The sequence below is a fragment of the Halictus rubicundus genome, chromosome 5 (genome assembly GCF_050948215.1).
Source record: "Halictus rubicundus isolate RS-2024b chromosome 5, iyHalRubi1_principal, whole genome shotgun sequence".
NCBI lineage: Eukaryota > Metazoa > Arthropoda > Insecta > Hymenoptera > Halictidae > Halictus > Halictus rubicundus.
The window spans coordinates 3,318,748-3,332,237 of NC_135153.1; the positions used below are offsets into that span (position 1 = coordinate 3,318,748).

Here is a 13,490-nt window from a genome sequence, read left to right on the forward strand (position 1 = left end):
ACGACACGCCGCCTCTCGCGACGTCACGCGGAAAATCTGTCAGTGTCGACCATTTACAAATTAAACGCTGAGCCGAGAGCTACGGGAGCAATAATTCTTCTAGAAGTCACGGTAAAAGTTTCCCAATCGGCTTCCATAAAGAGGGATTTTATCGAAGTTTTGAGTTTTCCAATTGAGAACTGTATATTCTTAGTCGGACTAAAGTTTACCTTCTGGGACCAAAAATTTTGCCCTTTTTTTTATACAATCCTGTAGATTTTGACAAGGAAATTCCAAAAATGCAAGTTTTAAAGCGCGGAGTTCACTCGTTTAAAGGTCATACGCGTGTAAAGTGGAGCGATTTCAGGCGTTCCTGACAGATAACGTGACGTGGCAGAAAATGTTTCAAGCAAAATGTGAACTAAGGCCTCTGAAGATCTTTTGTTATCTTGCATTCATAGAGCAGTGTTGATACTTTTGAACGATAGTGTACAGGACGGAGAACGTGTCAAGAGCTCGAGACCGTACACCAGCTTACGTTTGCGATTGTGTACGGAGGAGCACGGGGCTGTTTTACGCCAGTGTTACCACGCTTCGTGGCCACGTAGATTTACACCTGTTTTATTGTCGTCGCCGTGGCGTACTCCGTTCTACGAACACACAGTGGTACGTCGCGCTCGGATTTTCGCCCGCCTGATGGAATTTTCGCTATTTCCACGAGGAATCCGCGAACGGGGTCATTTCGCGAGACGTCACTGTCTTTGGAAACGCTCGCGTGCGTTATCCACCTACACTCTTGGACAAAAAGATAGCAAACATATGCTATCATTATGTTCTCAGGGATTCATATGCAATTTTCCTCAAATGTTTGAGTGGTACATCAACTTTACCGAATAGTGGGATTACAGTTAGATTCCTCAAATTTGATTTGAGACTTTCCTAATCTTCCGATTTAGTTCGAGGTGTCAGAATCGTTCTGAGAGGGTTGACCGACCAATGACGCGCGTGATCTCCCCACAGATCGTCCGTTTGTTTCCTCCCTAAGGGCATTCATGGGGAGTAGTCGAGCCACACTATAGTGTATTGAATAGGGTGCACATAAGTGTGTGAGTAATCTGTGCAATTGTGTGCCTAATTTGTACTTATCCCATTGAGTGGGGTCATTGGTAGCCTACATTGTACTTTCTGTATACGCCATTTTGATGATTTTGTGGCGGAAAACGCCTTGTTAAACCTCTTTCATTATAATATGGGAGGGAGGCTCAGAAACCAATTATAAGTCCCTAAGGATGAAAACAAATATAATCGAAGACTTTTAAAACTGAATTTTAGAAACAACATACCAGTGCATATACAGGTTTAGAAGAATACATTTATTAACAGCAATTATTTCCTATTACGAAAAAGTAGCTAAAACTAAGATATGACGAAAATTAACCTCGCTCAAAATTGTAGATTTGAATTTCCTTAATGTATGCGGACAAACGTGTTATTTGTGTTTAATGCCAGCTCTTGTTGGATACAAACATAAAAAAATTGACCTGGCAAAAGTCGGCCAAGGTCAATTGGTTTTTGCACATAATTTCTTGACACCCTGTACGTGCATATCCGTCGAACTTAGCACAAAGTCAACCTTTGTATATACAGGCTGGTCCTTTTAAATAAGGCCACCTAAATATCTCTTCAGATTATTGTGATGCAAAAAATATTTGTTATGTAATGTGCATGGTGTGAATGGACCAAATATCTGGCAAGAATTTTTTTCCCAAGGTCATTTTTTTCGGAGTTATCAAGGTCATCGGTGTTTTTTGATACATAACTACATTTTTTTTTATTGCGTCGTGTAACTGATCGAAACATACTTTTTTTAGTGTGATAAAAAATATTTTCTTCGCATTCACGGGTTCAGTAAAAACTTTAATTTTCGAAGATCAAGGACATTTCAAGGTCATGTTACTATACATATCTGAATATATTTTTCGATCAGTTACACGATGCAATAAAGAAAAAATGTAGTTATGTATAAAAAACACGGATGACCTTGATAACTCCGAAAAAAAATTCTTGCCAGATATTTGGTGCATTCACACCATGCACATTACGTAAAAAATATTTTTTGCATTACAATAACCTGAAGGGATATTTAGGTGGCCTCACTTAAGGGCCCGGGATAGTCACGTGACTTTTTCAGTGTCAGCAGGTCGGTAACTGCTGTATCATTTCCAATTTACAGCCTTCAGACACAGACTTAAGATCCGTCTTGATCTTGGTCTCGATCCAACGGGTCTGAAGTCTGTGACTAAGCTTATCACATTTTTTGCTCTGTATCGATATTATGAATTCTGACGCCAGAAACGTGCTTCAAGTTTTTGGCATTATTTCGCAGAGAATAAAGACAAAATGTAGCTCAATTTGTAGCTGAAGGTATTTTCTAGCGCGCGCTACTCTCGATTTCATCCAGAAAACTCATCCAATGGCATAAAAATGCTTGAATTCCACGGCATGCACATCGTTAATTTTTGGCCCACTTGTATCGTTTATATTACTTATCTGCATAATCTCGTCATCTCATGATCAGAGCGCGCTAGATTGAACCTTCCTCTTTCGAATGAGCCCTTTCCCAGCGAAAAATATTCTCATATAAGCACGAAAAGTTGAGGCACGTAAAACCATTTTTCGCCTATATTTGTCGGTAACCTGGTCACTCTACCTTATCGCGAATCTACGAAGGATCACCCCATAGATCTAGTTATTTGTAATTACTGTACACTAGGTATACAGCAGTGCGTTAAGGTATAGAATCAAGCTTTTCTGACTGAGTCGCGTTGTTCTTACGGAGACGTTGCCCATTGTAGTAACGGACAGGATTAAAGGTAGGTTGAGGGGGAGATTCGCCCAATTCACGTGTGACTATCCGTCGACCGGGGAAGCGGCGGGTTTAGTTTGACGTTTAGCCCGCGGTGTTCGCCGTAAATTGTTAACGGGCCCGGAAAGTACAGTTTGAAACACGAATTACCCCTTACACGGTCGGCGGATACGAGGGACTGTGGGAGGGTGCGTCCTCGATATGCAAACGTTCGATTAGACGGCGCGAGATGTATCAAGTTTAAATTGAATAATGCTTGTTCTGGAAAATGAGCCTCCATCGCACGATAACGGCGGCAATGATAATATGTAATTCAATTAATGTTCCTGGCTGCCGCGGGATTTGCCCGTTCGAGTTTCATGCTCCCAAACTACCCTTCGCGTTCTTCCCGCGCTCTCATTCGGCTCCTCTCGGCCCCGGCACCACCCTCGTTTTCCCAGAGGACACAGACACCGGGGTGCAGTTTCGCGAACCCATCTATGTACCGTGCAAATATACATTTTTTTCATTTCGCCGCGCTCTAATATCGTCCGGTCGCGCGGCCCACCCACGCCCGCCGGACTCTCATTTGTTCGAATGTTCCTGCCCCGGCGTAAAAAACCGGCGCCAGTAATTAAAATAAGCTGCTCGCGTGATATAGCCCCCAGTTCCGACTACTTTAATTCGATTCCGGCTCGTTCCGTTTCGAACGCCCGCGATTGCAACGTGCCGGTAGATTGCCCGGTACAGGTGCAGAAATTAAGAAACCGGTACCGGGATAATAGATTGTTGCGGATCGACGCTGTTGCGCTAATTATTCATCCCATCGATCCAGGCCGAGTCGATTACGCTTTAAATTCCTTTAAAGCGTTTATGGTGTCTGAAGCAGGAGAAATGGCGCCTAATGGAATTCCGAATCGACACTTTTGTCGTTATTCGGTACGCGGCGAAATATTAACCCATTAATACCAAACGTTGCGTAAACGCAAACGTTTCGCTCGCGAACTTTTTTTTTCCCCCGGTGATTTCGCATTATTGAACCTCGTTGTTCGTGTTGCAGTTATGAACCGGGTTTTCACGAATTCGCTTAACACGCTCGCTACCAATATTTGTTTCGCTGCTTGCTTTCCTTGTTTAAATGTTTTATTCCGCATCGTGCCGCCTGCTTCGTGAAATATTGTTACAATTTAGTAAAAGATAGTCCAGGATTCTCGTAATATTATGCTATGTACTATGAACTTGGCTTAACTTCACCATGGCAACCCTCGAATTTTTAACGTTTTACTATAATATAGTATACCTCTATATTAAGTTTTTACTATAGTATAATTGGAGTTGGTAGGGATTAGGTCGTTGAGGGGCGGAGAGCAAATGAATGCAAATATACGTTATCGACATCAGCGCGTGCTTCTGCTGCCATCTAACGGTTCCGCTCATCAAACGACACGCAATGCCCAGCACACATCAACATGGCGGCGCTCCTACCTGTCAAAAACGCTCAACTTTAAACACGCATGACTTTTGAACCAGTGAATTCCTCGCCTTGAAAGTTCGAGTTTTGGAATTTTCTCGCCAAGATGTACAGGATTATATAGTAAAAAGATAAAAATTTCTGGGTTGCCAAGGTGAAGTTTAAACATGATCTTAAACAACAAACATCTAACACTTTTAATATCTCCCTATGTTTTTAATTTGGGAAAATTAACAAGAATATTTAAAAGTTATTTACATTTTGTTCGGGGTTTTAATGAGTGGCAAATAAAACTTCAAAGAAGCGTCCTGTAATACTGCATTTTCATTCCACAGCGTTCATAAGAAAAAAAAAACAACAGGAACTATTGGAACTAATCAGGATTCGCTTACTTTAAGACTGAGGATTTTAGGCTTTTATGACAAAACTTAGTAAGTGAAATATAAAATGGTGAGAGAAGGTGGGATGAATTTAAGAATATTGATATGTCATTTTGAATTTATCAGAGTTATTAAAGGAGAAAAGAAAATCCTATTTATCGTTTTGCATAAAGATCTGCAGTCCATTTATTATTAATTGACATACCTGTGTGTTTCTGGTGTATCCGTAGCCCATAAAACGTTCGTCATGGGGTGGGGCGATGTCCTTCGCGACGTAAAAAGGTTCGTAAAGGAATTCGAAGTTCGTCACGGAGTGACTGACGTACACCTTACCAGTCCGCACGTTCCCATAATTCTTATGGTTCGGGGAAGTATCTAGGATCCACCTAGAATTGTAAAAGAGAAATTTTGAATTTAATATATGTGACGTTACTGGGACCACTTCGATTATTGTATAAATAATGATTTTAGTGAAAAATCTTTCAGATAAAAGTTTAATGGTTTCATGGGCGATGTTACCCGACTAATCTCCGTAAGACAAATGAAATGTGCTACTTTTCTTAACACACATCGATGGACGAAAGAGGAGAGTATATAAAGTTTTGGTCACTGTGTATCAAGCTTTATGAAGTATCGTTAATTTTACATGAAAGAAGAGTGCTTTTGAGTGAAGAGGGGATCTCTCCCCTTACGTCGCAGTGAATGAAGTAGCGGCACGGCCCGTGGGCCGCGCTGCAAGCTTGTCACCTCTGGTTTAAACCAGACCTGAGGAACTTCTTCCCCGCCGTCACTTCACAACCCCCACTACCAGAGTACAGGTTCCCCCACCACTGGCCACTTCATCTAATCCTACCGTGCTTCGATCTCTCCTGGGAGCAACCTGGATATAGGTTCCTAGCCCTCCGCCCTTTCTTACACACTTCCATAGGAGCATAGTGGGAGGTCTCAGGAGTGGGAAGAGGACTCGCATGTGGCTCGCGAGCCACGAGTTGCCCAGGCCTGGATTAAACAAAGCTCTAGAGAATCGATAATTTTATTCTGAGTCCTTACCTAGTAAAATTAGTGGCGAACTGATTGTGGATGAAGACCTTCTGGTGGAACGGCCTAGCGAGTCCTTTCCTCGCCAACCGGACCAGCTCCGTTTTATTTGGGGGGAATCTCACGCGCGAGTCCAGCTCGTACGTCGGTATCACGTAGGCGCACTTATCACAGGTATCGGTCCTGAGGAACTCGTCGAGGGCGCCGGTCAGGTTGAAGCTCGGCACGATGTCGACGTCCGTCAAGAACACATAGTCGGTCTGGCAGTTCTTCCTGGCCAGGTTCCTCATGTGGTTCTGGGGATACACGTTCCGGACCCTCCAGCTTGTCTGCTCGTTCGAGATCCCGTTTATCAGCTCGTTCAACGTTGCTTCCGGTTTGGCACAATCGATCGTCTCGGGCAGCTCGAACTCCCGCGGCTGCTTCTTCGGCGGCCTGACCTTTGGCACGGCCAAGGAGAACGCGACCCTCTCCCGTATCGGCTCGTAGCATCTCCTAAGATAGACCAGGTACTTCTGAAGGACTTCGAACTCCTCGTCGCCAGCTGCGTACAGGGCCACCGAGATCGGTCCTGTCCAATGGTGGGCGGCTTGGACCACCGAGTGCAGCTTCTCTACCGAGCTCTGCATTGCCAGGCACACCCGGTAGACCGACGATAGTTCGACGAACCCGGTCCCGACCAGAACATGGTCGAACGTGCGGAACAATTTACGGGCATCCCATTTGCCAAGCTTTATGTTCAGCTTCATGCTATGTCCATCAACTGGCAACGGTTGGTAATCTTGCGTCACGCATTCTGACTGCAACAGCAGCTGTTGCTGCTGCTGCTGCTGCTGCTGCTCTTTCATCAGGGTGCCCAGGTTCCATTCGGTGATCACGTTCACGTCCATGTCCCTGGGCACCTCGTCCGGTATACAGGTCTCCGACTGCAGCAACAGGAAAGTCAGCAGCATGTTCGACAGCGCCAGAACAACCACGCTGGTCAGACTGAGGTTCCATGGTCGGCATCCCAACTGCACATCGAAACAAGAAAGAACGTCAATACGACAATTTCACACTTGGTGGACTACTATCCATGACAATAGTTTTCCAACCAAACGTAAACATTCGAAACTACAGGGGAAATATTAACCCTTTCGTTACGGCAGTCCGCTCCGCCGGAGTGACACCACTGAACGGGGCACCGCGCCGAAAAGTGTACACGATGAACGTCGGTAGTATCTTCGGTGTTTACAAGTTGCCGGACATAGACGGCACCCGTACACACAGGTCGTCGCGTGGATGCCGGATATAGACGGCACCCGTAACGAAAGGGTTAAAGTCATTTATGCGTAAAATGATACACATATGAAACATAGGGTAATGTTACGTTGGTATAAGTGTCGGATCAAAAGTCCCTACTTCAAAATCGTCATTCTTAAACAATCGATTGAAAATCGTTTTGTACTTTTGCAGTCTAATAATATTAAGAGCTCGTACACATTTGTCGATATTCCTCTTCATTTCTGTGAATACACTGATTGCAACTATCACCTGCACCTTAATCACATAGATGATTAAGAATGGTAGGAATTATTAGAGGGGTTATTTATGTTTTAGCCAGACGACCTCAAGCAAAAAATTGAAAAACTCGAGTGTCCACCGCAATCCCTAGATTTAAATCCCATTGAAATACAAAGAAATGAACATTTCTTTTATGACGTTCTCTTTACTGACGAAGCTACTTTTTCTAACCATGGACAACTGAATACACATAATATCCATTATTGGTGCACTGAAAACCCGAAATGACTTCGACAAGTTGCACACCAGCGTCCATGGAGTGTAACTGTATGGTGTGGAATCGTTGGTGATAACAAACTCAAAGTCACGTGAAGGTCGTAATATTACAAGTCGTTGGATTCGTCTTGATCTCGGCTATCATATAGCGATAATAAAAATATATAATTCCATTTAAAAAAACTTCGATGACCTTGAAATCTCAAAAAATATAACCTTGAACAATCTTTTTTGCCTGTCATAATATTCGCCACTTTGAACCAACTAATGTTTTCCTCTGCAATTTTCTTCTATCATAAAAAACAACCGAGATATTTTAGATGCTCGAGTTAAGTGAAACATCCTGTATACGTTGATACGAGTAATTTCGGATCACAAGAAATTAAACGTCCTGTAAAACGCGCCCACCACGACCGCGAGAGTTCGCAACTCGGTATCATAGTTCCCTAGCAAAAATCATACCGCAGCCAGCCCGCTGTAAAACAGGGTGTAAACAAGTTTTACGATAAGAAACCAAGTCCCCGGTAACGCCGTATTAGGTCTGTCAAAAACAGAGCAAGCTGCTTGTTTTATCGCCCTAATTACACCGTCGTCAGTTTCTTGCTGTCAGCGGCAATGCAAAAATGAGCCACCAAACTTTGTTGAACTATGAGGGGATGTTATAGCCAGTGCCCCGGCGCTGCATTCCACTTTGCGCTTATCAAACTTTCTTTTTCTACAGTGTCGCGGTCAGCACTCGATAAGAACGAATTCGAATAAGAACTTATTGAATATTTCAGAACCTCTCTCTATAACCTGGTTTTCTATATTTCATATACTTCATTTGCTGTCATTGTCATTTTTGTATCTACTATAAATATTGAAATAGTTTCTTCCAAACGTTTTTCTATTACAACAAAATATAGGTCGTTTTATGAATAATATCCCTACATTATTACCGTCGGTTCATTTTAATTAGGGAGACTTTTAATATTAGAGATTTATTTATCAAAGGGGTAGGGGTATTCTAGGGATATTCTTTATCGGCGGTCAAAAAGTGCCCCCAAACCAAATTGATTTTTGGTCACACTATTCGATAGGGCTCCCAAAGAAATCCCTCTGTGACAAGTTTCAAGTGGGTACCCCTGCCACAAGGGTGGTTATAGGGTGGGCATGGTTTAATGAATTATGCTCTACTTCTTCTGTTCGGCTTAACAAAAAATTACGAAAAAATTCATGAACATTCTATCTAATAGCATACATGACAGTGAATTATTTCAGAATTTTTGATTGTAAAATTGATTTATAAAAAAATCCGGAAGCATAAAATTGTCAATATTTGAGGGTAACTACCAAGAGTTTTGGTCTTTTTTGTTTTTTTTTTTCATTCCTTTAGTCTCTTTACTGTTTCAAATTAAAGCTGCCTATTTTTGTCATAAATGTATTGAATCCACAGTCTACTTGTTATTTATAACTTGACATTTGCTTCGAATACCCCACTCGAGCGCATTGTTGGAAGGTAACGGAAACGCAAACTAAAACTAAAAGGAAGATGCATAGACGACCCCTTGACCCAAGTTACGGGGACGGGTATTGGTTGTATTAAACTCGTATACATTTGATCATACTTCCGGTTACTCGATCTATTCCTATTCGCTTCGGCGAGTTCCCTGAAATCAGTTTGCAAGAACGTTACAGAAATACGAATTTATGTACGAAAGCTTTTACCTATTCACCAAGACGTATTCCAATGTCATCGAATGTTTGGTTGGTTGACAATCAACAATAGCTATGGCAGCGAAACTCTCCTGATGAAATGCAGCGGCAATGAAGCTTTCCAATACTGTTCGCGATGCAAACCTCTTCGAGTATTATTTGTTGAAACACAGAGATAAAATATTTATCGAATTTATAAATTTCCAGATTTCGCCTCTTCGTTTTGGATATTTATAATTCCGTATTGGCTTATAATTCTATATAATTAATCGAATGAAAATATTTGATACCAGAATCAATCGGACCAGTGAATTAAAATGTGGCAGGTACCCCGAGGACTCGAATTAAATATTACGTCCCCGCAATTTCCTAGTGAAGCGTTGCTGACGGGAATCAACTATACAAAACTGTGTGTCAGGGAACAGAAACAATAAAAACAGAACGCGTATAAACCCACAGGGGCCGGCCGGTTTAATGAAGTTCTACTATGTAAATAGTGCTTCTTTCTTGCACGGTCAAACTTCATTAGACTCTCCGTCCCCGAGGACTCTACGTTTTGCGACCATGAGCACAGAAGAACAATATTGAGGTTCAATTTCTGCAGACTGTATAAAAATGGCGCTTTTCGTACGTCGATTGCAAATACTAATTGTAAGTACTTCAGGGCCACGGGTAGTCACGTGACTTTTACAGAGTCAACAGGAAACATTTTGGCTTTATTTCTCAGAGAATCGAGACAATGTATAGCTCAGTTTGTAGCTAGAGATATTTTCTAGTGCGCGTTACCCCCGATTTCATCCAGCAAACTCATCCAATGGCACAAAAATACTTGGATTTTTGGCCTCCTTCTAACGCTTAAATTACCAAATATCTGCATAATGTTATCAAATCATGACCAACGTTGCCTCTCCCCAGCGAAAAATATTCTCATATAAAGACGACAACTTTCTTCCCGTGAAACTACTTTTCGTTCATTTTGTCGGTAACCTGGTCACTCTACCTTATCCCGGGGCTACGGCGACTTGGCCGTTAATTGTGGTAGTAAGTATCTTATTCTTCGGTCCCAGTTCCGCTCCACTGTTTCTATTTTATTGCTTTTGTTACATCGGCGTAGGAGGAACACAATATTTCCCACATTAAAATATGCGTTCACTCTAATTGCGTTGGGAGCATCTAGCCCCGGGAATGATTCAGCGGATGGCGCATCTGCACTCACGCAGGGACCATTTCTCATTCTCCGCGTGAACGGAGTCCGATGATCCATCGAAAAGTGTTTGCGTAAATGGCTCGGAGATAGGAGAAGCCAGTGGCGACGAACCACGACACTCGCAATAATAGCGCAATTACGGTGCTAAACGGAAGAAACAGATTGTAGGTATTGTAGAGCAGCCGCCAGAGTGCGCAGCAGAACTCCCAGCGGGATCCGGTGAAATTTCGCTCGGAAACGGCGGTTAGAACGGATAATGGATCGTACGACTTTCCAGAACCCGTTAAAATCGGGCTCATATAGAAGCTGAGATACCCTGGACGGTCCCGAGCGTTCAACGGACAAGATAGTTCGCCCCTCTAGGAAGATAATCGCCATCTTTCTTTACTAGAATTTATGTATTCTTCTATGTTTTCTCATTCCTGTTTAATTCCTTCGATATGACCAACATTGCAACTTATACGAAAAACTTCGACGTTTACCTTAGTTCGCGTCTTTGCGTTTTATTCCAAACTTATTGCCAAGGGTAGCACGTTCGAAAATAAGACCTTGAGACCTTGTACCAAAGTTTCGGAGAAAGTGGTACCGAGGGAAACTAAAGATATAACTACAGTAGTGTTTCGGTAGTTGGACTCGCGATACTTACACGCGAATCGCGTCAGTTGTATTTCATCAGCAAGCGGTGGGGATAGTTGCCTGGTTACGAGAAACACGTGACACGCGATAGTAAGAGGAGCGACATTTTGACGCAATAACGACATAGTAGAAGCGGGAGATTTCACACAGTTTAATGATTACAGGAACCTTGATACCTTTTTCCTTTTTAACGCGGTGGTAATCACTCATTACGGATTCCCCTCCCTCTATAGGGAGGGGGGAGCAGGGATATGTGGAGCTCCCCCGAAGGTGTGCCCACTAACTCCACCACGATGACCACCCTGAGCTAACGGGGGGGGGGCGAGGAACTTGTAGTCGAAATCAACTCTCACTGCACCCCTCCCCAACAACAACATCCAGGGAGGGGGAGTGAATAGGGAGTGAGTATCTAATCTAATAGGACACCGTGCGGGTCACCCACCCGGTGTCCCTCACCCGAGGAACCAGAATACCTCCAGATATTTTCAGTCTCGTTTCGTGCAACTACCGAGGTGCTACCGTACACGACGACTTGCATTCTTCAAATACCTCTAACCACGTTAATTTTACGAATTCGTTCAAATCCTTTTGCACACATGTCCTACAACGCTTACACATAAAGAAAACGTGAAATAGAAATCGACATTTCGAAAAGGAAAAACCAGAGTACCCCCTTAAATTGCACGGGAGCAACAGCCAAATAATTAGCCAGTGGAAGTAGACATCGCCGAGGTTTGTTGGTCGACGCGTCTCCGGAGGGAAATGAGATGCGAGAACAATACACAACAGACGTTTTAATAATCAGAAGTACCCGAGTGAAGTCTTAGTAGCTGGCTGAGGAACAACGCGAATGTGCACGCGTTTCGCGGGGGCTCGAGTGGCCCGGTGCATTACTTCAGCGTAGCTGAAGTCGGAGTCCCGATGCATACGCGATCCTAAGGTGAAAAAGGAATTGGAGTACCCGCGGCGTGCGTCCGTTGCAGCCCGGGATTTTTACAAGCCGAAACTAACCTCCCGTACAACTGTGCGCTGTACTGTGAAACCGCGAGGAAATTCCTGGCGGCCCCTTTCGTGGCTGCCTGAAGCTCGAGGGCCGTTTCCGTCGCGTTTACGCAGACGTATTAACTTATTCTGACGCGACGTGGAAAAAAAGGGTGGAAGACAAGAGGTGAAAGAGGAAGAGAGAGAGAGAGAGAGAGAGAGAGAGAGAGAGAGAGACAGAGAGAGGGCCAGACGTCTCCATATTTAGCTTACGGTATTTATTTGCATACTGTTTTGCGGGATATTCATTTGCATACTATTAACCGTGACGAAGCCCGGCGAGACTGGACCAACGTGCGCACACGTACCACCATCAGGATTTTTTAAAAGCATACCGTGCCGTCAAATGATTATTATCTCGGGGATATTGTGTATGGAAATCCTAGTATACCGTTAACAATAAATAACTGGGGATGGCTCACACGAAAGAGAATTCCTTGAGGAAACAAACTTTAAATTGCTTTTTACCTATTATAGGAATAGTCGCCAGATCAAACCTTCTTCCCCCACTCTATCTTCCCCTTCTACCGCGCTTTTTCCCCACGCTTCCGCCACGGGCCGGTCACGTGACGCGTTACTAACTCGGTCCTGGCAGAGAGAGGGTCACTTTTTCCCCTCAATTCGTACTCCCTCCCCTCATCTGGCGACTGTGGCTGGTTCCACCTCAGACCAGTGTCGCCAGATCAACACTTGTTCCCCCACTCTAGCTTCCCCTTCTACCTTGCTGTCCCCCCCCCCCCTCTTCCGCTATGGGCCGGTCACGTGACGCGTTCCTTCTCTGTCGTATCTGTACCGCAACGTCACGTGACTAACCCGGTACTGGCAGAGAGAGGGTAACTGTTTCTGAGTTAAAACTGACTTGTTCATTATATTTTCTTGACGTCGATATACATGTACGTATTATAACTGGCCAGACGCACTGATCAAGGGAAATTTCTGTACTCGTAAATGGTAAGAAAGTTTAAGTAACTCGTCGACAACATTTTGTAGCACATTCGAAAGGCTGCTTTTCTAATTCACAGTTGACCAGAACATTAACTGATTCCCCAGGTTAACACTGTACAGATCCTTATGAAAAATGAACACGGACATGAATTTTGCCCGGTTATTTTTTTCGATTCTGGCCCACCGTGCACCGTGTGGCGGCAACACATTTAACGTTAAAATATTTGACACAGTACTCGAACAGCCTGTTACAGTTCATACAGATCCTACCCACAGTGTTCTCCTCTACAGAAACTTCCGGCAGTATTGTTAACCGAAACGGGAACAGACAAACGGGTCAGTGCCACTGCGTTCTTCTTTAACAATGTGGCGAAGTCACAAAGGGCCCTGAAATGTTTAGGTTCAAACAGATTCCGAAACGTTGAACGTCGGCATGCCTTTAACAAGACAAACAACCGGGGAACGAAGGCGCGT

The 13,490-nt window shown here is 43.7% G+C and overlaps 1 protein-coding gene across 1 annotated transcript in view; it reads right to left on the reverse strand.

Annotated features, from left to right (window-relative positions):
* The window catches only part of LOC143353988 (beta-1,4-glucuronyltransferase 1), a 43,319-nt gene that overhangs the window by 13,888 nt on the left and 15,941 nt on the right, over nucleotides 1–13,490 (reverse strand). The window contains exons 2-3 of the mRNA XM_076787638.1: nucleotides 5,726–6,726; nucleotides 4,881–5,061 (exon numbers count right to left, since the gene is read on the reverse strand). Coding sequence (XP_076643753.1) covers nucleotides 4,881–5,061; nucleotides 5,726–6,726 — 1,182 coding nt within the window. The remainder of the gene's footprint in view (nucleotides 1–4,880; nucleotides 5,062–5,725; nucleotides 6,727–13,490) is intronic.